Genomic DNA, 27,009 nt, shown 5'->3' with positions numbered 1-27,009 from the left:
ACTTTCTTATCCTTTTCCCTACAATTATTTGTATAAGGATATAATATACGATAGATTTTATTTGTAAGTTTAAAAATGATACAGTGACTTTTTATCACTTGTGTTAAACAAACTACAGAACAAAACCCAGCAAACAAGAGAATGGGATTTGAATTAGCACGTGTATCTATATTTTCTTGTCCTTTTCATGTATGTTTTGTAGCCATAACATGCACATTTAGAAAGAATATCATTTTAACATGCACACGTCAAGGAAGCACGTGGTATTCAAAAAGGTAATGCCTTTTAAAACAACAACAGCTGAGCGGGATGGTTTTAGTGAATATGTTGTAATTTAAGGAGAAAAATACTGCTGATGTGAATAGAAGATTATATATTCTTAATAATGATTTTGGGTATATATTACACGGTTTGTCTGAGGTGAAATTTAATCTCAATGAAATCTACATCTAATGACCTCAAAAGGCAACTTATATAAGAAACAGTTCTGTAGAATATATCACGGAGTTGCAGCAGACCACTTCCGGTAAAGTTACCCGCGAAAATTGTGGAAGAAGTGTACTTCTTCGTGAACTCAGTGTTGATAAATAATGAAAATCTAATTTCGACTGATTTACCATCTATCGAGGTAACGGTATAGTTTGGTTTGTATCTTTATTAATGAGACTTGTTTTTGTCATTCCGCGCAGGCTAACGTCGAAGGGACACTCCGACACTGTATGGCTGGCGACAGTAAAATGTTTCACGACCGGCTCCTCTTCCAGGTTAAGCATACTTACAGTCAGAGTGAAAGTTCACAACTTACTAGCGTCCAGCATCATTGATAGTCATGCTTGAGGTGCATACTATGCAGGCATTACAAAACACTTTTGTTTTAAACAGTTATCATTGCTTCATGAATGATATTGTATGTTGTGATAATACACGTGACGCGATGGACTCATACTTGCATGACACATTTTAAGAGTTCTAAGCTAAAGTTCCTATTTTATGCTGATGTCTGAATGTGGAAAAAAATCAATTGATGTCATAGTATTGAGTGTATGACTTTGTAGGATGCACAAGGAAGGTCGTAAAGTGGGCGTTGTCACTGAAACTTTTGGCAGAATGGCTTCCTTCATTCGGGATGTTTTGTCAGTTGTAGCAACAAAGATCAAGTGGCAGTTTTGTGTAGCAGAGCACCAAAATGTCACATGTTATAAGCTCAACTCTTACCTTTTGCACTTAGCAAAATATTTTAGAAACATCACGATTAAGGTTGATTATGTTGATAGTTTGAATCGACAGTGATTTATATATCCCGAAGTGGTTATCACTTAGCATCCTAGAAGTTATTTAGGACACAAAGTGCCCTTGACAGTCAAAAAAAATGTTATTTTGTTCCCATTTGAGATTATTTAATAATTCTCTTAACTGAGTGTACATAAATGTTAAGTTGCCTCTTCCTTGTATTTTTATCCATTCTATTATAAAACCTTTAAATACTGATGCCCTCGTAATAGTGCTACAAGTTGCTCATATACTGGACAAAAATAGTAAGGGATATATGTAAATTTTGAAATTATGAATAATCTATTTATTCATTGACACACTGATAGAATATCAAGGATAAAAATACCAATATCCCTAACTTATTTTTCCCAATATATATCCTTTTAGCTAGTAGCTTGAACTTGCCTGTAACCATCATTTATAACACATTAATATGTTATTATATGGATTCTAGAGTCTTTTAGACTCTATTATCATGATTATTAACTTTTCTTACCATGCTTTCCAGTTTCAGACCCAATTTTACGAGACGTCATCACACAAGATTTTGACTTGTACTTAACATGTCTAAATATGGACTCAGTAGGATGTTGTTTAATCTGTTGATGAGCATTAATGCATGCAAATAGTTGTCACCATTTTGTTCATTTCTAGGTGAACATTTTAATGATGCTGAACTTTGTTTTCTTCAGATAAGATGAAAGACCCTGGTCTGTATGCGGAGGTCCGGGGTAGGGTCAAATACAAGGGAGTGGGGTCATACATTGGGGACTACAAAACAGGCAAAATGGTTGTGGCACCTGAAGGTGTCCATTGGAAGTGTCAACTTTGGATCAACACCAAGAGAGAAAGTCCAGTTGTCAATTTGCAAGTATGTCTGCCTTTTACTGTCAAGATGGTGTCTGTTACTTCTGATGTAAAAATATGTCATAACTACTGACTGACTACAGTGTTGTGTGTGTTTTAACGTTATGATTCAGGAAGTTTGTGATGTTAATCTGTATACATCCATCAATCTTTCTGTTAGAAAAAATACTATTTGTCCAACCCGTTGGTTAAATTATCCCCAAAGGTAGAGAAGAAACGGAAGTTCTTCTTTTACTTTAAAATGGCATGAATGTTATGGAATTACTTCTATCTATGTGTCAGGAATCATAGCTGCAGGATTATTGTGCCAGGGCCACATGGCAAACAGTAACACTTTCCTGATCGGATATTTGCTGAAACAATAATTTTTGAATATTCAGTGTAATTCAATTTGCAGACATCCCTTTCCCCATTCATCTCCATAGCAGACTCAGGTTTCCGTTATAGTTGTGAAGATGTCTCCTGTATTTATCTAAATAGTATTGGGGGCGGTGGGGTAACATAGTGGTTAAAGCGTTGGCTCGTGACGCCAAAGACCTGGGTTCGATTCCCCACATGGGTACAATGATTGAAGCCCATTTCTGGTGTCCCCAGCCGTGATATTGCTGGAATATTGCTAAAAGCGGCATAAAACCATACTCACTCACTCTAAATAGTATTACACTGACTATTGGGGGCCAGAACAATTAAAACCTCATATCTTCCATCATACATTTGATCATGTTAACATGGCAATTACTCCAGCAAGTATTATTTCCAAAACAGATAAATGATAAGATAAAGAGTCTAATCAACCGACCTGACAGAGTGATCCTTGACTTGGCCACCGGCTACAACATCTATGTGATAGCAGATCAAGGAGACCTAGCGCACCTCAAGAAGGTCCAGGAATTGCTTTGCAATATCAAACAAGGGAAGACAGGTTTGTAGAAAGAAAGCGTTTTCAGCATGCTAACTGATATGTAAGAATCATTTATTTTATGTTAGTGGTCTTATTTGTAAAGTTACTGTACTTCAGGCAGAAAGAAACACCATCAGATTGTCAACGTTGTTTAGCAGCTGAACACAATGTCCAACTTAGTGCAGTTGGTCATGTTGTAAGCGAGGCACATGGTTTTAGAAACATGTTAAATACAAAGACTGAGATGAATGTGTTTTGAATACAGTATGTTTCATGAATATTGGGTAATTAATAGAAATTATTCATGAATACTTTGTGTTTATATCAAGGAAGTAAAGTAACAAATGTATCATGTAATTTCTTAGGTTGAATTTTTTGGTGTATATTTTATTTGTAAAGGAAAAAAAATGGTGCAAAGTGCAGCTTGTAAAGTAATAAGCGTTTCACCAATTTTTGTTTGGCCATAATATAGTTAAGACAACTTGACATGTTTATTTGCTTTCCCACACAGTTCATGTGAGTGAAAACAAGGCCGAAGTTGGTGGACACAAGAACCATGTGTTGACAGCCAGTAATGTCTCACCAAAGACAAACTCCCCTGATGTGTCTCCGGTATTCACCAGGTTCGTACAACCTATTCCAGACTGAAACTAAGCTTGTTTTGTTTATCTGTCTGTTGTTTAGTACCGCACTCAGCAATTTTCCAGAAATAGAGGTGGTCTGTAAATGATTGAGTCAGACCAGACAGTCTGGTGACTGATATCATGAACATCTAGATGCACAATTGGGACATGAAAAAATGCATCAACCATGCTGGTGGACCTGACCACCTGATCCTGTTAAGTGCTTTTTATGACAAGCATGAATTGCTGAAGACAATACTAACCCGAATCTTCATGGGCTTGAAACTAAACAGCCAATCTGTCACTTAGCATATTGTTTATGTGTGGATTTACCGATTAGGCTAGCCCTGAATAGATACTGTCTGTGAGAACTAAATGGAATATTTGTTAGAGTTATGTAATGTATTTCTTGCATGAAATGAAATTATTGAAACCTTGACTAAATTTATATTGTTTCTGTGTTTTTCATCCATGCCCCTAGTATTTAAGTAAAACTCTGTTTTAGTGTCAAGGAAAACAGAGGCTCTAATGGAGACAGTAACTCTTTAGGACATCGTCTCTTTGAAGATGATGATGTGGATTCAAAGGAAAATTATCACAGGTAACCAACTGAATTATCTTTTTGACAGTTGCACACCTCCATAAGTAAAAGAATTAATTTTTAAACTTAACCTATCTCATGACTTGCACCTCTCTTTCTTGCTTCGACTTTTAGTGAAACGACTGTAAACTTTTTTCCAATGGCCTTCTTGTCCATTCGCCCGTGCACACCGTGCTGCTCTCCTTAATTAGCTTCCTAGTTCCTAATAAAGCTTGCAGCATGCTCTACTGATTGCCCACGTGACTACCTTGAATGATCATTCTCTTTCTTGTCGCACGACTGTTTGGACGTGCTGTATATTAGGGACATTATTTCACCCTAACATCATGGGAAAAACTGATAATCAGTCAAGGAAAAGGAAAGTTTGTACTCAATGCAAGACAAATTATTCGTCCCTTGACCCTCACTCATCTTGCAGTGACTGTATTGGACAATGTAACTGGAACAAACGATGTGGCAAGTGTAATTCACTAAAAGATGAGGATTTTAAGGCCTACCTTCGTGTTTGCTTCCGGAGAATCGCCGATAGGGGCAGGAAATTAACAGAATCTGATCCCACTCCCGCCAAGCGTATTAAGTTACAGCGACAGAAAATCGTACCCTCACGCAAGAGAGCGATGTCTGTGGTTCAAGAGGATTTTATGGACGCTTCATCAGATTCTTACTTATCTGAGGTCGTTCGGCACCTATTACGTACACATCAATCACCTCCTTCCATAGCGTCAGATCACTCGCGGGTGGTTGTGATCAACAATTCTCCCATCTACACTACCAGGGGACCTTAGATTGACGCTATCATCATCCAGATCATCGGTACATATCCCCCTCGACTGTCTCAGTTTGTTTGGAGCCTGGCCAAACGCGTTCAACCAGCCAACTGTCTCCCCACGGTTCATTGAACCGGACGGAGCTGGCTACAACAGCCTCGCTGGGGGACGTTCATCATGAATCAACACTTCAGGTTTTATCACCTAATCGCCGATCCAGATTGCCACATCATTCTAGATCACCTTCACGATCCAGATCACCATCACAAGCCCGATCTAGATCACCATGCCGATCCAGATCACCGGTTCGATCCAGATCACAGTTAACTACGATCCACATCACCTGATCAATCCATATCACCTAACCGCCAGATCACCGAACCGATCCAGATCACCAAATCAAGCCAGATCGCAACTGCAAACCAGATCACCTTATAAATCCAGATCACGATCACAGTTTCCAATTAATGCATCGAATCGATCCAGATCACTTTACAAATCCAGATCATCTTACCAACCCAGGTCACCTATACGATCTAGATCATCTTACAGAGCTATTGACCAATCGGGATCACAGTACAGATCCACATCTCATGGCCGATCCTATTCAGATGGTCGAACCAGAGCTCCAATCAGAACCAGATCACCAACTAGAACTACTGCAACCCGGACTAGTTCTTCATATCATACCGGATCACCTAGCCATACTAGGGAATCCAGATCACCGGCTTACCAACCTACTTCGGTACTTACCACGTCGAGATCTCGATACAGTTCCTCTGACCGACATTCGGATGATCATTGCTCTGATACCACTAATAGGCCTACAGTCTCTTACAATGTTCCGTCTACACGCTCTGAGAATCCTTCGACTCACTCCAGGATCATCGCTGAGTCATGGGAACCTGATAACAATCCCACTCCTACAGCGACTCCGGATCTAAATATGATGATCAGGGCCATAACCTCAGCCTGGAACCAAATACAGCCTTCTATTCCAGCCCATCCGGCTTTGGTAGCTCCTGGCTCTTCATCTGGTCCACCTCCTGAGATTGATCCAGTCCAAATAGCCATGCCTGCATCTCCCGCTCACTCTGAGTTATCTACCCCTGGGGGTAGCTTTGCAGCAGTTGAGACACCTCAGGTACTCCTTTGGATTGTTGAGAAGCTCCAACTTCCCTTGAGTACTTCAGCAGATGACCTGGATCACTCTTATACTCTTAAGAACCGGGATTGGTCTACCATCACCCTCCAGAGGTATCAGCAGTTAAAAGCCTAGAGGATTCAACGAACGCCAGCTTAGCGTTAGCAGTCCACGATGGAGCCTCTACGCAGTTTCAGCGTCTCAGCAGGAAGGATTCTAACACAGAAGTCGTTCTCCAGGATTTTACAGACTGCGCAGATACGGATCTTCCAACTTGGACCTTCATCAACCTGTGCGCAGGCACTCATGCGGAGGATTATAATTAGAGTCAGCATGTCCCGCCGTTCAACGATAGCAGAGTTCCCCTTCATCATACGGAGCCCTTCATGATAACATTAGGGTTTGAGATTACAAGATCATCAGTGAATCCCGAGAAAAGATCTTCAAGATGGAAGATAGAGATAACAGCATGTACACTACAACTCCTATGTTGGATCAACGCTCAACGAAGGATTATAATTAGAGTCAGCATGTCCCGCCGTTCAACGATAGCAGACTTCCCCTTCATCATACGGAGCCCTTCATGATAACATTAGGGTTTGAGATTACAAGATCATCAGTGAATCCCGTAATAGATCTTCAAGATGGAAGATAAGAAGATAACGCAGCTGTACACTACAACTAAATGTTGGCTATGTTGGATCAACGCTTGGCTGAAGGAAGCGACGCACACCTGAAGTAACAATGTCAGATAACATCCGATGAAACACTGAAGATGAATTTTCACTCATGTGCTTACAAGATATCAAGGGGACAGTTAACAGCATTGTCACAGTTCCTCAGCGAGACATCGGTTATGGTCAACGTTACAGAACATCTGTATAAGATGAAGACTGCAGTAAGATTATAAAGTTGAAGAATACAGTCACAACAGACAGGGAACAGTCTGTTTACATCGGTACTACGTGGCGAAGTTTTCGCGCGCTTCCAATGGGCCATCTATACACGTGTTCACTCACAGTTGTCCCAGAGGATCGTTGGGTCAAGATACAACATGATATCTCAAGCAATGCTCTCTCCGTTGACACTACGTGCTTGGCAAAGCATGCTTGGTCTACTCACCTCAGCTCAAGACATGACTTCGTCATTTGAGCGTGGAGCGTATCAATGCTTGCCTAAAGACAGAGGGTACTCCGCCAGAGCAGCGAAAGCAGTAACACTAGCTCTACACAGATCAACTCGCAACTTGTACGACGACAAGTGGCAGAGATTTGAACAGTATGTAACAAAGAAAGGCTTTACGGTGGTGAAAGCAACCCATCCTCAAGTGGCGGAATACTTGTGTCATTTGCGACAGATGAGACACTTAAAAGGTTCAACACTCTCAACGTACCTGGCTGCTCTCAGCACAGTTATCACCATGAAGACGGGTGTCAAGTTGACCGAAGTACCAGAGATACTGGCACTACTTTGCTCGTTCAAGTTGGAAGACCAACAAAAGAAATTCAAGGCTCTTGCCTGGGATCTCAACGTAGTTGTACAACATCTCACCAGTGATGCCTACGAGCCCTTAGAACGGACATCCTTTGAACTACTGACACAGAAAACGCTGTTTCTGATCGCCCTAGCAACCGCAGCACAGATGTCAGAAATACATGCTCTGAACTTTGAACGAACACGATTTGAAGCAAGACATCGTGACATCATACATTTTGGACTGAGATGGGACTTTATTGCCAAGAACCAACTGCCCAGCCAGCCTGACAGATAGTTCCACATCCCAGCACTTTCTACAGTCCTTGGGCCACAGGATACACAGGATTTATCCTTATGCCCTGTCAGAGCATTGAAAGTCTACCTACAAAGAACAAAAATAAGGAGACAAAAATTCAAGCGCCTATTCATCCCCTTATCCACTGAGACCCCCACGGAAGTCTCACTGACAACTATATCAGTCTGGATGAGAGCCGTCATACTAAAGGCCTACAAACAGCAGGACTTGAGCCTCCACGAGCCTCCAATCCCCACGAAGTCAGAGCCTTGGCGTCTACACTTGCTCTGCATGGAAACTGCTCGATTACAACAATAATGGAGGGCTGCTTTTGGAAATCGGACACAGTGTTTGCCAACCACTACCTCAGAGACATTGCCACCGAAGACGTCTCAGGCATTCACCAGTTTGGGCCACTTGTTGTAGCACAACAACTAACGGCTCCACAAAGGCGCTGAGAAAAATCTCACCTTTTTATCACGTGACTTGTGAAAACCAACGCTCTGGAGAGCAAGTGGTTAAAGTCCATGCACACGTCTAGGACAGACTAGCTTAGTGATAGACCCTGTACTTGTATAGGACTTACTCGTACATGAAGAAGGGTCGCATCTCCACTTGATGCACGCATCAAGAGATGGAGTTGGAATAGATTACTAATGGAACACTAGTATATCTAAAATCCACATGAAAATGTCAGAAGTTTCGGAAGATATCTGACAAGTTGTGGTTCCCCCCGACTCATCAGATGGAAGTTGGAAGAACAGAATCATCAGCAGTGCCATCATAAGTTCCCATGGGGGGTAATACAGGACGTAAAACAGCAGCCAGTGAAACCAGGAAGTGGCCTGACCCACCACCGAATCCGACGGATTCTGCAAGCATTGAGCATGAGTCGGGATAAGGAAAAATATGTAATTTTCTGACTCAAATTGATATCTTATACTTACCCTGACTCATGAGGTCAGCCCTCCCAACCTCCCCTCTCAGGGCACTCTGGATTTCCCTGTAAATCCGGGTGTCGGACGTACAAACGGAGAGAGCGACAAACATAGCTGGTCATGTGACCAAAAAGGGCGCCAAAGGAGGCAAGGGAGACTTCCCACGGATGAGTGAGGATTTTACGTCCTCTTTTTAGAAGGGAACTTCAAGGGATTTCATGTGTTCCACTATCATTCGCAAGAAGAAGGAGACAAGCATTTAGCATGAGTCAGGATAAGTATAAAATATCAATTTTAGTCAGAAAATTACATTTCTGATATTTCAGAATATTGCTTCCTGTATTCCTTCTTGTGCACACATATCTTTGAACTCTACTCTGCTGTATTCATTTGCCTGAAAAATCATTTGTTGCTATGTTAAGAATGTTCAAAATCATTTTGGCCAAAATCATTTTTTGCTATGTTAAGAATGTTCAAAATCACTTTGGCATTTCTGTTTGATAGAATGTGTAATTTGTAATTTATGTGGAAAATTCCAACTTTGAGATAAAAGTACAAAATGCAACAATAAAAGAAAGGTAATTTTATTTCAAATTTGTGTTAAATAGGCACTGTTTAATGAATTGATGAATGAGTTGGTAGTGACTAGAGAAAGGTTGGAGATATCATTGTGCTTAAGATAGCAGGGGTTGACTGTATTGTATTGTTAATGTATTTTTCTGCTTAGTATGTAAAACATCTCAAAGTTGACATTAGAGGTCCAGAGTAAAATAAAGTCAGTGTATCAGCTGTCCATAAAAGAAGCAAACCTGCAAACCATCATTACCTTCTGATAACAAAGAGAAATAACAGGTGACAAGTTATTGTGTCATTACTACTTAACACAGGCAAATGTAGATTAAATAATCACTCAGTATGTACCTTGTTGCCTTGTAGTGGTCCTAGGTGGCCTGCTGAAAAGTTCCTCAAGCAAGGTCAGGACAAGAGCAGGGAGACATTGAAGTCATTTGCAGCCTCAGGATTCTACAGCAGTACTCCAGCTTCACACACACAGAAAATGTATTCCAGAACCTGTGAATCATCAGGGTGAGTAAGGGGATTCCACAACTGTATGCTGTATTTGACATGGATTATTGTCTGTAACTCGGTCAAGGTTGATTAGACCAAATCTAAGGCCAAAACCTTAGATGATACCCTGAACTTAACAATGTTGTTTTTAAAATATTTTGCAGGTTTTCCAGTCTGTATAGAGTACAGATGGTAATCTGCCACAAACTATATTGTCAGTTTGTGGCCTGTGCAGCTATTTATCATAATTCCAAACTTGGTACAGTAGAACATGGATATAGCGAACACGGATATAGCGTACAAACGGATATAGCAAACAAATTTAAAAGTCCCGTCAACAGTCCTTTATAATATCATTAAAATTATACGCGAATAACGAACTCGTGAGTATCGAATTAACGGCTATAGCGAACTGATTTACTACCCCCAAGACCCAATTAACGACGTGATTAGCGAACTCACTCAGTGTCAGCTCAGCCACTTATCGGTACAGTATACATCAATCTTGTTGAAAATGTAAAAGAAAAAGGCACGGGCATGTTATGACATGTCACAAATGGAAAAAAAATCGCTACAGTTTTTGCTTCTTTTGTGGTTTATCTGGACATTATAAATGTAAGCTTGCATTTTCATTAAAAAATAAATTTATTTAAGTTGTAGTTGTATTATTTCAATTTTATTATAAAAATAAACTTCATATTTATCAACATGATATAGGTAATGTCTGTGAATGTCTACATCTCTACAATCCAAGATGGCGGTCAAATGTGAATAACGAACAACGGATATAGCGAACTAAATTTCTTGGTCCCTTTGAGTTCGTTATATCCGTGTTCTACTGTACCTGAGAATTGTTGCTTTTTTCAAACTTTTGATCCAATTGAAGGTCATTTTTATTTAAATCAGAGGTATTACATTAAATGTTATGGTGTAAGATTAAGCATAACATACTCTTCCTCTTTATCATGCTCATTGATCATGTCGTCCATGAGTGGTTTTCTTAAAGCCAGAAAAGAAGTTCATGATGATATTCATGTCAAATTGAAATTTGAATTTAAGATTAGAATATGTTACTGATGTTTGTTGTTGTGAATTATTATCCCCCTCCATGAAGTGGGAGGAGGATATAGGTTTGAGCTCTGTCCATCCATCCGAGATGATGGGGACAATTTGGCATGTGTTTTCAGGACATGAATGCCTTGATGGAGTTACAATTTATTACAGAGTTATGTCCCTTGTCATGCGTTTCTTGACTTAGTGCACGTTATCCCAATGGGTACAGATTTTCTCAAAAACCATTATAGGTAAGGAAATCAAACGTGGTATGTATTTTCAGGACACAAATGTCTTGATGGAGTTCGAAAACGGAAACCGTGTTACGATTCTTTACAGAGTTATGACCCCAGTTATGCGTTTCTTTACTTAGTGCACAGTATACCCAATGGGAACAGATCTTTTCCAAAACCATTATAGATGGGGAAACCAAACATGGTATGTATTTTCAGGACACAAATGCCTTGATGGAGTTCGAAAACAGAAACCGTGTTACGATCCTTTACAGAGCTATGGCCCTTGTCGTGCATTTCTTGACTTAGTGCACGTCTCCAATGGGAACAGATTTTCTCATTTAACGGCTTATGTATCACTATTTGTAGGAAGAATGAATAGTTGTCAAAATAGGAACAGAACACTGTGGCCGGGGATATGGATGACCATGTCTTCTTGTTAATCCAGGTCAGCAAAGAGACCAGGGATGATGCCACTTAACCCAACTCCACAAAAGCGACCTCGTCTGTTGTCTGACCTCAACTATTCGTGGGGGAAGAAAGTGAGTCAAGATTCCAGTAACCAGCAGCAGTCACTTCTGGGGTGAGTCAGCTACATTCTTCCACTCGACACTTGCAACATATTTTGTCACTGTCAATGCCAATCTTGTTCCTCTGGGCATTAGGGCGGTGGGATAGCCTAATGGTTATAGTGTCCACCCGTCAAGCTGAAGACCTGGGTTCGATTCCCCACATGGGTACAATGTGTGAAGTGATTTCTGGCGTCCCCAACCGTGATATTGCTTGGGATTTGCTAAAAGCCGCATAGACCCGTGAGGGTCCAGATTAGAATGAACCTTCAATAACCCATGCTTGTCGTAAGAGACGAGACCCGTGAAGATCCGGGGTAGAATAGGTCTTCAGCAACCCATGCTTGCCACAAAAGGCGACTATGCTTGAGGTAAGAGGTGGTCAGGCTTGCTGACTTGGTTGACACATGTCATCGGTTCCCAATTGCGCAGACCAATGCTCATGCTGTTGATCACTAGATTGTCTGGTCCAGACTCGGTTATTTACAGACCGCAGCCATATAGCTGGAATATTGCTGAGTGTGGCATAAAACTAAACTCACTCACTCACTCACTCACTCACTCGTAAGAGACGACTAACGGGATCGGGTGGTCTGGCTTGCTGACTTGGTTGACACACGTCATCGGTTCCCATTTGCACAGATTGATGCTCATGCTGTTGATCACTGGATTGTGTGGTCCAGACTCGATTATTTAGAGACCACTTATCTTATGATACAACTGGTGCAGGCTGAGCATACAAAACTCCATTGCTAACATGCCATGATATTTGCAATCATGTTTAACAGTGTTTGAAATTAATTATCAAAGTTTAAGCGTTGTAAGCATAACTGTAACTTTCAAAACAGAGTTCTTCTTCATAGAGATCGTCCTTGGGGTACATATTATGCATTTTCCAAGCTGAAAATGTCCTGTGACAGTTGTATCAATGTTTTTTGAATAAAAAGATTGTACAATAAATAAACTCTTTTATTTACTATACGGCCCCCACCTCACGGAGTTACCTCCCGTTGTGCATGCGCACCAACTGGGTAAGCACCTAGGCCCGTATCATCATTCCTTCTGCTGTCACTGCCTCTAACAGACGTATGTGTCGAGCAGAGCTGAACTTTTTCGAAAGAAAACGACTAATGTCTGGAACACCACCTGTATGTATGGTCTTTCTTACCTTTGCAAAAGGAACAGTAAAGCTTTGCAGTCGGTTGTTTCATAATTGTGACTTTGTATTAATTATTTTACGCTAACTTTCCCGTGGTTTACGCACATGTTGCTCTGCCATGGCGGGAAGTTTAGCGTTCCACGTGGTTGTAATATTGCGTATTGAACCAACTATTTCTTCCCGTGGTAGCCTTCACGTATTTTTCAATGTTTTCTACGTGTATATATGCTGCTGGTCCGCCGTTAGCTACATGCTTGCGTGTTTGCTTTCAGGGTTTTCCTCCTGTTCGGTCTGTGGACAAAGTATTCCACGGGCCGACAGGCACGACAAATGTATTGTCTGCCTAGAGAAGACCGGCCATGAGGCCGAAACCTGTGAGATTTGTTTGGGGTTTTCCTCCCGGGCTCAGAAGCGGAGGGCTGCCGACACTCTCTTTTATAGAGAGATGCGGGAGGCGGGAGGGGAACTTACCCAGGTCCCCCCGTCTAAGGCTAAAAAGTCTAAAGGGAAAAAATCCCGAAGCCAGTCCCCTGCTCCCGCTCCTGGTAGCGGTTTTGACATGACATTAATCACTCAGATGTTTCAGCAGCACGCAGACTCGATGAGGTCCCTCGTTCATGAGTCGGTTGGAGGACTCCGGCAGGAGTTCCTCGCCCACTCTGAGCGTGGGGCGGAGAGTCTTGGGGGGGGATCTCAGGCGAACCAGTCCACCTTGGGATTTGTCAATTGTGCTAGATTGGCTGTCCGGTCCAACTTTCTCACACCTATCGGCTATTTCCATTCAGTTGTTAACTTGGAAGGCTGTTTTTCTGGTGGCGGTAACATCTGGACGTAGGGTTGGCGATTTACATGCTATGTCGTCCGACCCGGCGCTGACTGTGTTTCACACTGATCGTGTCAGCATTCGCCTCCCGGATACTTACCGCCCGAAGGTCGATCACGCTTTCCATGTGACAGCTCCTATCAAACTTCCCACTCTTACCCAGCCTTCCACATCGGGGACCTCTCCTACGAGCACTCACCCGTTGGATGTCCGTAAGACACTCAAAGTCTATATCAAACGAACACAGGGAATCCGTACGGGTACCCAGCTGTTCTGTTGTCACGGTGGCGGGAAGGCTGGTGTGCCAGCGAGCAAGCAGACTTTGTCTCGCTGGCTAGTTTCGTGTATTTGTGCCGCTTATCAGGCTAAGGGCAAGCCTCCCCCTGAGGGGTTGAAGGCTCACTCGGTCAGGGCAGTAGCCGCATCAAAAGCTTTTGCATCGGCACTCCCCATTGAAGAGATCTGCTCTGCCGCTATTTGGAGCCAACCAAGCACGTTTATACGGCACTATCAGCTCGATACACATTCCCGTAATCGTGCGAGCTTTGGCCGTTCTGTTCTCTCCAGTGGACAGTGTCCTGCCACCCTGACCGAGTGAGTCTTGGTTCATTGGTTTTGTTTGACGCTACTGTACAATACTGTGTGTTATTGACATGTCTGCTACTAGGAGCTAACTACCCCCTTTTGATTCTCTCAGGAGTAATTAGTCGATTGTGAGCGGTTTTGACATTCCCCCCTACGGTGCTCACTAATCGACACGTGGTGGGTGGGGCTTTGTTGACATTCGTACCATGTGCGATTGCCTATGCTAAACCTATGGAGGTCGTCTTTGAGCACAAATCCTCCCTGTCAGTTCCCCTCCCATAATGCCTCTCGCGGAAGCGCAACTGGGACATGTGACAGGTGAGTGTTATGGCGTCTGTTAATTTTGTCCCTTAACGATAGCTATTTGTGTGTGCTTGGACAGAATTCCCTCCTCCCTGGCCTCCTGGTCTTTGGGAGTCTGTGTTTATGCATAATATGCACCCCAAGGACGATCTCTATGAAGAAGAATTAACCAAACCTGAAGAGGTTTTAAATTCTTCGAAGAGAGTCGTCCTTGGGGTAGGGCCTCCCGCCTCCCCGCAATTCTGTTCACTGATGTATTCAGCAGAAGGAATGATGATACGGGCCTAGGTGCTTACCCAGTTGGTGCGCATGCGCAACGGGAGGTAACTCCGTGAGGTGGGGGCCGTATAGTAAATAAAAGAGTTTATTTATTGTACAATCTTTTTATTCAAAAAACATTGATACAACTGTCACAGGACATTTTCAGCTTGGAAAATGCATAATATGTACCCCAAGGACGACTCTCTTCGAAGAATTTAAAACCTCTTCAGGTTTGGTTAAATTTATGAGTTATGTTTGCCTATGGTTACTTTGGCACAGGTTTCTGTTTGGCACAGATTGTATTTGAATATGTTCTGACTTTTAGATTCTCCAACATCGGCAACACATGTTACATGAACGCTATCCTGCAGTCCCTGTTTGGGCTGAATCCTTTCAGCAATGATTTGCTCTACTCCTTCAAGAAGAAAGGACGGTCCTTTTCGCCGAACTCTCTCTACTGGTGAGAATATTGATTACCTGGCATGTTGTTGGGGTATTGTTGTTACAGAGCACATGCTGATCTTCTGGTCATTGTGTTTGTGTTCTTTTTCTATGGATGTCACACCCATCAACATGATAAAGGGTGTATATTGGGTAGGACTGTGTATTTCATCAAGTTAAGGAACTAGGCATGACATGTGAAAGAGATTATTATTTGTAAGTACTTAAGTACAATCACTTTAATTGTACACTTTATACTAATACTTAAACTAGGGATACCCAAAATGCTCTCTCAGATGTAACACAGTGATGCCCCTTTGTTCAGCAGTCTTTTAAAATTTCCATCAAAAGTTTTCATTTTCTGTCGCAGTTATTGCCAAATTCAACAGTAGTAGTTTCCAGTTACTTCATGAAGTATTGGAAATTTACTACTCACACTTTTCCTTAAACATAGATTTATAATTTGAAATTGTATCCATTTAAACTGGATAAATAGTAATATAATAACCCTTCTTTAGGCAAACAGCCACTTTAACATAACCTTATGCACTTGATACATGAGAAACCATAAAAATGGTTTTCATGGCACCAATCAACCATTTTGCTAATCATGGAACAACTCATTGACAAGTACACAACACCTGTCAATAGCAGGTATGGGATCCACAAGATGCAGTGACATACTGAACCTAGGATCCATACTTACAATAAGCTTAGATATTTAAACCAAATTAGACCCCACATCAGTTTTCTGTTGAATCAATGATTTGATCCTAAGCAAAGTGTGAATAGTGTAGATACATCTATATGATCGGATAAAAAATGACCAAGGACAAATTTTACTAGTTTGACTTATCTTATGTGCGTTTTTCTTATACCAGCTCATTGGCAAGACTTGTCAAGATTCAAAGAAGGCCTGGGTCATCTGATTTCAACAAAAGGGAACTACTTCGCAATGTGAAAAGTGCAATATCAGGAACTGCCAAGCGTTTCTCAGGGTACCAACAACATGTAAGCTAAAAAAACACCATATGAGTTTCTTTGTATCCAATACAAGCTACAAGTGTGTCATGTCAGTTATGTAGTTGTTGAAATATGATTCTAAAACTGTGTTGATTTCGAGCATGTCAAGTCATTTCGTGTCTGTGTTGCTCTATTTTGGAAGTGAGAATAGTTTTAATTGATGGTTTTGTATTTTATTCAGGATGCTCATGAGTTCCTCAGTCAAGTCCTTGATCAGCTGAAGGAAGAAATTGTGAAGTTTAACAAATCAACGCCAAGTCCAACAAGAGACCCATCAGAAGACATTGATCTTGTTAACCCTACCCTCGACAATTTTGAATTTGAAGTACTTCACACGATAACATGTCTCAAGTAAGCCATATACAATATGACTGATCATAACATTTTGAATTTGAAGTACTTCACACAATAACGTGTCTCAAGTAAGCCAGATACAAATATAACTGATCATAACATTCATTTGACATGTTTTGTCATCATCTTGATGTCAAAAATGCTGCATAGATATTGCTGATTCTGTGGCACTGAACAAGTGTGTCATTTGCTGGTAAGTTGAAATACTTGAGATAGAATTGGAATTGCAATTACATTCGACATACCCCAGTGAAGTGTATTGACATGAGATCTGATGATGACAGCAGAATTAATTCTTTCTCTCTGTTGCTTTTCAGATGTGATGAGGAGGTTGCGAAGTCTGAGCAGTTCAATGATTTGTCTTTAGAGATGCCACAAAGAAGGTATTTGATGTTTTTTCATCAGGTGCAGTTCATCTTTGCACAGAGGTGACACTTGGCCCCCATTACCTGAAGGTCTGGGTGCTGTTGTACTAAATAACCTAAGCGTTGAAGTTCTTGAGGTTGGACGGACATTAATGCATGTCTATTTACGACACTTCAGAGCTAATAAATAAGAATGTTTATGGATAACAACTTCTTTTTATCAATGTGTTGTGTATTCAAACTTAGCGCGCTATGACTATTATAAGTCTATGTCAAGGTATGTGAGTTACAATCACCTCAGCACCAGGTCTGCTTTGTACAACAGCACTGTGAACCAGTACAAGTATGTACTTTAGAACATACATCTACGTATCAAGTTCAAGTGTGTCAGTTTATTCTTGATCAATACAGATTAGTTTGATTTATGTGGTGTATTACAGTCTCAATGCCAGCACTTGTTATTGAGTGTTTGTCTATAGGACTGCAATGATCCACCAAGACTTTGATTCGATTTTCGATATTGGACCTTAGATTCGATCATTTTCGATTCGATTCTTTATACAAGTAAAAACATCAGATTTCATTTAACTCTCAGAGTCAACTTGGCGATGTCTACTTACAACAATTCTCATTGGATAATTAGCCCGGCATCAACCAATGACGATTCGCCTTATTTCAGCACTGAAACTGTGGAAATAATTTAAATAGGTATTCAAATATCGAATTGAAATAGTGATAATGGTTTTCCAAAATCGAATCTAAGGTGTGAGATTCGATTTTCAATGAATCGAACCGAAACATTGCAGCCCTATTTGACTCAAACATTTTACAGCATGTCATTTACATTCCAGTCACCAAGGTTACCCCAAGTCTCTGCAGGATGCGTTGGATGTGTTCCTGCAACAAGAAGAAATTGATTACACATGTGCGAAGTGTGGTCACACAAAGTCCAAAGTCAAACACAAGTTCACAAGGATACCCAGGTATGCTTCATTGAAATATGGCAATTTTGAATATATTTTCTGAGCATTTTGAAATTAGTTTCTTATGGACATAGGGTTTGACAGTTTTGTGTGGGATGCAGTTCTTATGTTTGTTTATGACCATGTTGTACTGATGGAAGTTTTGATTTGACAGTTTTTGATTTGAAATTGCCAAACAGATAGAGATATTTATGTGTGACACTTTTGTTTTCTGCAGGATTTTGATTCTTCACCTGAAAAGATATGCATACAGTGCTTCAATATCCCTACATAGCAAGATGGGTCAGAGGATATTCATCCCGAGCTATGTGTCTTTGTCCTCTCATGTTGATAGTGATGTCCAATGCCCTCCACCCATACCATGCGTGCTACCACAGTCAAGGTAACTTCAGGGTTTTACAGTACTTGTGATTCCTGCGTATTGGACGCAGAAATTTGATGAAGTACCCCCAAACTAATATCCTGTGCGTCCTTGTGGCCGCAGAATAATTATTTTCTGGGAAAGAACTTTCTGAGTTTGTTATGGTATCCAATATTAACATATAAACATTGTGTTTACAATCATTATTGTCCCCAGCCGCAACGCGGAACGGGGGACTATGTATTCAGCAGCGTCCGATTCTTGTTAACGCGATATCTCATGAACTGTTGTACCCAATGTCTTCAAATTTGGCGACAGCCTACATTGGGGGATAACACAGAGACCAGTCGATTTTGGCGACCTTGACCTTATTTTCACTGTTGTTAACGCAATATCTCATGAACTATTGTACCCAATGTCTTCAAATTTGGTGACAGCCTACACTGGGGGGATTACGTAGACGCCAGTCAATTTTGGTGTCCTTGACCTTATTTTCAAGGTCACCACGACACTTTGACCACTTTTCAAACTCTTGTTAACGCAATATGTCATAAAACATTGTACCTAATGTCTTCAATTATGTCGACAGCCTACATTGGGTGATTATACAGACACCAGTCATTTCAGGCATCTTTTATCTGACAAATATATAAAAAGTAGTAAATATGTTATAAATATTTCGTTCTTCTTTAGCGGCGGGGGACATGGCCATATTAGTGGCAAACACTTGTTCTAATGACATTGAAAGTAACTCATATTATAACATAATCATTATCTAATCATTGATTGCATGCAAATTGATGGACTACCAATTTTGGAAATCGACTCTCAAAAACATATGCCCTGAGTCCCCAGGACTCCCAGTTTCGAAGATATATGTAAAACCCTGGGTAACTTCAACACTCTTTACCAGTGTAGGGAATCCACAAGAGATAGCCACCCAGTATGGTCTTGTAGCGTACAATACCAGCTAGTGATTTGTTTGGTATATAATGCCACTCTTAATAGTAGACCATTGAGACAGGACATACAAACCAGTGATTGATATTTTGAGTAACCATCCATTCTATGCATATTGATACTCAACCACCAAACCTGACCACCCACTGCTTAAGTCACCTTGTACAACAAGCATGGATGGCTGAGGACCAGTAGGACGCTTACAGTGTAATGATGACAGGGTTGTTACTTGGTGTGTCTTGGGTGATTGTGTCTGAGAGCATTGATTATTGCTGAAATAATGGCGCAGCTTTCATACTTCAACAACATACTATGTCTCTAATAATGCTGCCTGGGATGTGAACAATGTGTGCTCGTTCAATGATCATCCTCTTGACATTTCAGGCTATTTTCCTCATACAAGAATTTATCTTGGGTTTCACAGGAACCAGTATATTAGCGACAGCGTTTGGTGTCTTGTCTGAGTCTGATTTTTTGTTCTTTACTAGTATAATATTTTGATAACAATCAGGGCAGTGGGGTAGCCTAGTGGTTAAAGCGTTTACTCATCACACTGAAGACCTGGGTTCGATTCCCCATGTGGGTTCAATGTGTGAAGCCAATTTCTGGTGTCCCCCACCGTTATATAGCTGGAATATTGCTTGACGTGATGTGAAACTAAACGCACTCACTAATAACAATCAATAAGAAATTTGAGAAAGTTGAGAAAGAAAACTTTGATACTGATATTAACATCACTGAGGTAATGGAAAATAGTCCAAAGATCAGTGTTGTAATGTCTTTCATCATGTTCGAGATTGATGTGTACTATTCATGTTCACTATGAGCTCTTCTCGTCTACTTCAGTCCCATGAAGTCTCTGCCAGACTTGGATGATCGCAAGGGAGATCACTCTCGGAGGAAACTTGACTATACTTCTGATTCAAAGTAAGATCATTACTGTGTATTTTGTTCTGTCTTGCCACCCCTGCGAAGTAAATAGAAATTATGAATCATCTCTTTTGCAAATATCTCATCTTTGTGATAATATGGTATTGTTTTTAGAATTAAATGAACATAAATTTGTACTAAGTTGTAGTCCAACCTAATCAAGTGGTATTATGTACTAGATACACGTTCAAGTCCCTGCACAACAAGCAAGGAGAGGACAGCACAGACCAACCAGCACCACATACTGAGAGGAGGAACTCTACCGATCTGGAAGACAGCAAATTATTTCCCAGCTTTGCATTGGTGAGTAACATCACAAGAACTTGTTCTGATAATGTGATTGATCAGATTGGTTTTGAGAATGGTAGATAGTTTAAAGAAGTGAAAGTGAGCATTTGCAACGTAGCCAAAAAAGTTCAGGAAAACTCATTTGGAAGATCAGTCAGGGTGTTTGTTTAGTAGGTGAAAACTCATTTGGTGAATATGTCCGAGTGTTTGTTTTGGTGGGGAAAATTATTGTATACTTCTTCAGGATGATCAGGTTTCTATTATTTTTTGGTTTTATTATCCCCTGCTGGGCTTTTCTGGAGCAGGGAATATAGTACTATGAAGCCATCCATCCGTCTTCTTGTTTGTTTTATTACCCCGCCAGGCTTTTGTGCTAGGGAATTGGAACATCTTAAGAACCGTTGACTAGATTCTTTTCATACTTGGTACCTAGGTTCATCACAGTATGCAAAAGGTTTGGTGACCTTGACATTTATTTCAAGGTCAAAAAGGGACTTTAATGTTTTACCCTTGTCAGCAAGATATCTCAAGAACTATGCACTGGATTTTCTTCATATTAGACACCATATCATTAAGGCGCAGGGTTCAGTCGATTTTGGTGACCTTCACGTAATTTTCAAGGTCGGCAGAATTCAGCATGTTAAGATTTTCAGCAAGATATCTCAACGGTTCACTGGAATTTCTTCATAGACTTTCAAGACTTCTCTTGAATGTTTTTGATAAGCAATTCCTTTATTACTATTTTTTTTTGCATATTTCATACACCTTATGTCAAAAGGAAAAGGGACTTTTGTATGACCTTCACATTACTTTTCAGTCATATAGTTTGTTAAGGCTCTTTAACTGACATGTCATATAGTTTGTTAGGCTGTTAAACCTGCAGTTATTTGTTTATTTGCAACCAAATAATCCAGTTATTCTAGATAGGATGATTGTGTAGCAAATGCAATACTGCTACAATTCTTTACACTTGCAAAATTTGCAAGTTTGAAGTTTTGCATTCCCGTAACCATGGTAATACGGATGTTTCAGGATGAATCTACAGAGGATGCTGACATGGCCCGTGCCATTGAGCTGAGTCTGCAGGAAGCCAAGATGCAGGAACAGGTGAGTCTGGGATCACTGGAGGCAGTTGGTGGTCCAGGATTGGTTGAAATACAATCATCAGTTTATTGTGAGACATTTCTTTGATTGGCATTCTAGAAGTTGGGTAGATGAAGGATGAGGACTATATTTATGGATATACAACTTCTTTATTCTGTATAGGCGACATTTCGACTATGTCGTATATCCATAAAAATAGTCCTCATCCTTTATTGTGAGACATGAATAAGAATACAACATTCATTCCCTGTATATCTCTGTGAATCCAAATAGGAGCAACATCTTACAAGTGATATCTTACACTCCTCAGGAGCTGTGTGGTGGGGTAGCCTAGTGGTTTAAGTGTTCACTCGTCACGCCGAAGACCAGGGTTCGATTCCCCACATGGGTTCAATGTGTAAAGCCCATTTCTGGTGTTCTCCGCCGTGATATTGCTGGAATATTGCTTAAAGTGGCGTAAAACTAAACTCACTCACACTCCTCAGGAGCCTGGGTTTTTTCATTCTAATTTGAATCTTCCATCATGTTTACTATCCCGGACAAATTCATTGATATAGAAGCTTAAATGGCTTTAAAAATTGTATATGATCACACATATCAGGATAGATTTTAAGGTTGTTAATTACAGTAAATCAAGTATCAGTGTGATGGAGACTACTGGATTTCTTGCTTCAGATATGTTTTCTACTTGAACTTACCTTGACCTATGTTTGGTTTGATCATCAACGTCAGTGTTGTGTAGAATTGTGACTTTATCTTCATCCAAGAATGTCTATACCATTCAGGTCAGTGGGTGATGTCTATACCACTCAGGTGGGTGATGTCTTTGATTGAATTTGATTGTCCATCATGCAGTATTTACATTTCTGCTGCCGTAGTAAATGTATGTTTGTGTATGTTAGCAGCAGGAAGCTTACAAGGACAGTCCAAGTGAAGACGAGGATAACAGTATGAAAGATGATGTCATGGAGATTAGTGAGCTTCCTCAGGCTGGGCAACAGGTTGACATCAGTGGTAAGAGGACTGCTGTTTGAAAATAAATATACCAAAGCTTAATGACTTATGGAGATAGTATAACTTGCTGTATGTTTGCTTTATGCTGCCGAATAGAATCAAATGTTGTCTTCTAAGTTGATAACTCAGATGCCTTGATTCCATAATATAGTTATCAGTCCTGGATCGGCTAACTGTTTAATCCATCATGGTATGGCTTAACTCTTGGTCACGAGTTTGAAACCAACATTTGAGACTATTATGATCTTGGAATTGTTGGAACCATACCTTTGCTTGATGGTTTCACCAATGCTGTATCTTCAGAATGCTACTCAAGGCATTTACTGGACTGTAGTTATTTCAATGCTATTTTTATCTAATTTTGCAGTAAGTCTTACAGAGACAGACTTACGACAGATGACAGAAGAGCAGAGGATAGAAGTTGCAATTCAGCAGAGTTTGATGGAGTCTCAGGGCCCAAGCACATCTCTCAGCAGCCTCCTCAGACACTGACTTAAGCAGAAGCCTCATTGTGAAGGAGTGCAGTGGAGCATTCCTTGCATCTCAGGCAGAGGAACCAGAGACTGCATCTCCAGAATTTCCTCTCATAAAGCAGAGAGGTCAGTCAAACAAGGAAAGGGAAACCAAGTTGGTTAATGGTGACAGTATGATTAGAGACAGGACAGAGTGTGAAATGAGGGCAGAAGTTGATGGTGAAACTGGTCAAGGACAGACATGTGTCAGTGGGGTAGAGACCGGTGTAGGGAGGACGACGGTGGGCAGTTGTCCGTTTGATGAAGTGGATGGCGCTGTGCTGGAGCAGATGTTCAGTGAAAATAGTGAGGATGTGTTTGGTAGTGAGCTGTCTGTGATAACACCAACTGTTAGGACAACAAAAGGCTCAGATGGTCAGTGTGGGGGTTTGACTCAAGGAGAAATAGAGCACATATTTGGAGATGAATCAGTGGCCAGCTCTGAAGCACACAATGACCAAGATAAAGAGAAAACAGAAAGGAAAAAAACAGTTGTCAATGATGAAGTTGGTGAGTATGTTGTTCATTAAGTGATATTGTAGTACGATAGTTAGTGGTCAGCAATTAGTAGATGAATAGTTGATGTTTTCATCGCAAGAATATTCAGTTTGCCTGTTTTTTGGCATTGCATGTGCTGGAAAAGTCTGTGATCATAGATTGCAGTTAAATAAAGGATTGAGAGAAAAAAAGTTCTTTTAGAAGTCAGGTATTACCTTCAAGGAATAAGTTTTTTCTGGTTCCCAGCTAAGCATTGTGTGTTCATCTGATGAATTACAGTGATGCATCTGATTCTAACAATTGCCACTTTAAACAGTTAAAATTGAATCATGAGTGACACTAATAAAAATGACAAATTTTCATTTGGTGTTCAACCCTCAAATATATGAAGATATAATGTGACTGTTCCAGTAGATCTCACATGTTGGGAGGAAAAGGAGAATTTGAAGCCGGAGGTGGAGGCTAATTGTGTTGCTGCAAAACAGGATGACATATACCCAGATGAGCCCTCTCAAGAGGAGATCCTTTTGATCAAACAGAAACGATCTCAAAATGAGGTAACCAGAAAACTTTCCTGGGTTACTTTTTCTTTGAGAATCTGTTGACTACTGCAGGCTTAATATAGCAGTAATAATGTTATCACTAGTATCAGTAGTGTAAAAAGAAACATAAGCTTTTCCTTATGGACAGCCTTAGAAGCATCATTATCAGAGAACAAACACTCAGGTTTGTTCTGATCGGAGTTATGGTCCTTTTGCCCTCAATAGGAGAAGTTGAGCTGTCTTGAAATGTTTCTTCGTCACCTTATGATCAACTATTTCAGAATGGAATGTTGCCCTGTTCATATCGGCTTGTCAGTATAGTCAACCACATAGGCCACAGCTCTTCTGCAGGTAAGTTAACGCCACAAGCTTTTTTTAAATACATCTAGCATGTGTTGTGTATTGACTGAAAATCCATGAGTTCTTTTCAACCATACGTGTATTTAATCTTTGGGGAAGGATGTTTTTTGAGAAATAGATGGAAGTCGGTTGTTTCAACATTCTCACATCTTTGGAAAGTAATTCAGCTGACAAAAGCTTTACGTTAAATATTGGTTGAATCAGTTGATTGGAAATGTTGTAAATTAGATTTGATTAGTCAATTTGTCAATATTTCCAGTGGGATCTGGTCCAGAACAATCATTGTTGAGCAACATAAAATGCAAGCTTCAGTTTATTGGGTGATGAGGTACTGAAGTGTGGTTGAAATAATTGGAAGAAATTGATTTTCCATGCAAACATTGTTAAATTATTAGTAATGAGCAAGTCTGTGGCCCAGGATGGACTTGTCACCATATCTTTGTGTCGTTTTCAGAAAATACCCTGGCCTGTGGACTCTGTAAAAAGCGTCCTTACAAATATGCCTCAAACCTCTTCATGAGCCATTTTGATTCACTCTAGCCTTACCAGTATTATGTCCACAGGTGGTGAATGTTTGAATTTCCTGGGGTGGTGGTGTTGTTTTGTGGTTATAGCATTGGCTTATCATGTTGAAGACTGTGCAGAACTGCAACCTATGGGCAGTCAGAAACCCCTTGTCATGGGTTAGAATCCAGGTCTCCCTAATGATGATTTTTGGGATTGTCAGCACAGTGCTTGTGTTTCATCACAATGGTAAACAACTGAGACCTGCATCACTTAAGGCTCTACTTCCATGCTGTGATTGAATTGAAAAACTGGGCCGACACATTGCACAGCTTACTGATTTCAGCTGAAATGGACTTTATTCATGCCTATATTTCTGGTCATGATGTGACCGTCTCCGTGGTGTAGTGGTTAGAGCGTCCGCGGGTTTGATCCCCGGCCGCGTCATACCAAAAGACGTTAAGACACATTAATAGATATAACATGGGCTGGTCGGCTCGGAGTCAGTATAATGTGTTTGAGTGGGGTATTCATGCTTAACTGCGGCATGTTATCTCAGTGAGCTAGCATTATAAAACCAGCTTAAGTCTGGGCTAGTACAGGCAGCCACACATACACACGCATGCACATCGTCATGTGAGCGAAATATTCTTAAGTGCGACATTTAACCCCATTTCACGTCACCTCTGATCATGATGCATAAAACAACAAAGTCGGACAAGCCCTATTGAAAGTTTGTGTTTGTTTTCCAGGTCATTACATCAGTGATGTGTACAACATGAAGAGGAAATCTTGGCTGAGCTTTGATGATGCCCATGTGTCCAAACTGCCGGAAACAGAAATTAGAACCCGTCGGGAAAGAAGCGGTTATATATTCTTCTATATGTGCAAGTAAGAAAACTAACTTGTAAAACCTGTAAGGGGCGACTAACGGGATTGGGTGGTCAGGCTCGCTGACATGGTTGACACATACCATCGTATCCCAATTGCGTAGATCGATGCTCATGCTGTTGATCACTGGATTGTCTGATCCATACTCGATTATTTACAGACCAACGCCATATAGCTGGAATATTGCTGAGTGCAGTGTAAAACTAAACTCAATCAATAAATCCTTCATTGATAAATTCACCCCAATCTCACTATGAAAATGTGTTATTTTGAGTTGTTCAGTTCATACAAAGTTTTCACTGTTCTTTGTAGGGAGGTGTTCGAGGAGTTGGAGAGTTTACACACAGCATCAATACTGAACAAGGAGAACTAGGGAAAGATGTTTCTTTTAATAAGACATTCATTTGTACATTGTCCATGTATGAGGCTATATTAAATATATTTCTACCAATGTTCATGAATGTTCAATATATTATGTTTGATTCATAAAATAATTTAACCATGATGGTGTATTCTTTCTGTTGTTATTTATTGATTTATCACTGCTGAGTTCTCTGAGTTCGAACCAGGCAGATAATGTGTAAAACCAGTATTTGTGGCAGCATTGGGGTGAGGCAATACTCATATTACAGGGTTCACACAGGCTTAAATTGGCCTGAAATTTGGACATTTTACTCTAAAAAGGCCCTTAATCTGTTTAGCATTTAAATTGTCAGAGATTTGCCCTAAAAAAGCTCTATATTTAGCCAAACTTGCCAAGTTATTACAAGAGACTAACACATGATACAAAATACCTTGCAATGACAGCAGCAGGTGTTTAATTAATTGCCATCTCAAAGCAAAACTGTCTCAGTGCAGCTATGTAGCTAAGAGTTATTGCCCTCTGATGTTCGGTCCCACATTTGACAAACTATGTGTCTGTTCTACTACTTATGTGTTAT

General features: G+C 40.5%; 1 protein-coding gene and 1 long non-coding RNA gene across 2 annotated transcripts; one reads left to right on the top strand and one right to left on the bottom strand.

The window, feature by feature from the left end:
* The first annotated feature begins 510 nt into the window (after positions 1-510).
* On the top strand, positions 511-26,573 carry LOC124253998 (ubiquitin carboxyl-terminal hydrolase 37-like). The gene is given in 23 exon segments (XM_046687853.1): positions 511-628; positions 1,965-2,143; positions 2,905-3,061; positions 3,552-3,663; positions 4,169-4,264; positions 9,821-9,970; positions 11,687-11,821; positions 15,264-15,398; positions 16,261-16,390; positions 16,584-16,753; positions 17,074-17,139; positions 17,973-18,104; positions 18,322-18,486; positions 20,272-20,352; positions 20,535-20,658; positions 21,676-21,750; positions 22,650-22,761; positions 23,129-23,252; positions 23,254-23,783; positions 24,183-24,328; positions 24,595-24,664; positions 25,930-26,068; positions 26,381-26,573. Coding segments are annotated over 22 exon segments (3,084 nt in total). The 5' UTR covers positions 511-628; positions 1,965-1,969; the 3' UTR covers positions 26,442-26,573.
* Positions 21,395-21,669, bottom strand: LOC124254000. Its single transcript, XR_006892359.1, has 2 exons — positions 21,488-21,669; positions 21,395-21,442 (listed from the first exon to the last, which is right to left on the bottom strand). It is a non-coding gene; the product is annotated as an uncharacterized LOC124254000 (long non-coding RNA).
* Positions 26,574-27,009: the final 436 nt, after the last annotated feature.

This window comes from Haliotis rubra, unplaced genomic scaffold, assembly GCF_003918875.1.
Source record: "Haliotis rubra isolate DU_JTF1 unplaced genomic scaffold, ASM391887v1 Scf56, whole genome shotgun sequence".
Classification (NCBI taxonomy): domain Eukaryota; kingdom Metazoa; phylum Mollusca; class Gastropoda; order Lepetellida; family Haliotidae; genus Haliotis; species Haliotis rubra.
Note: the sequence above shows the minus strand (reverse complement) of the source record. Positions and strands in the feature narration are given on the sequence as shown.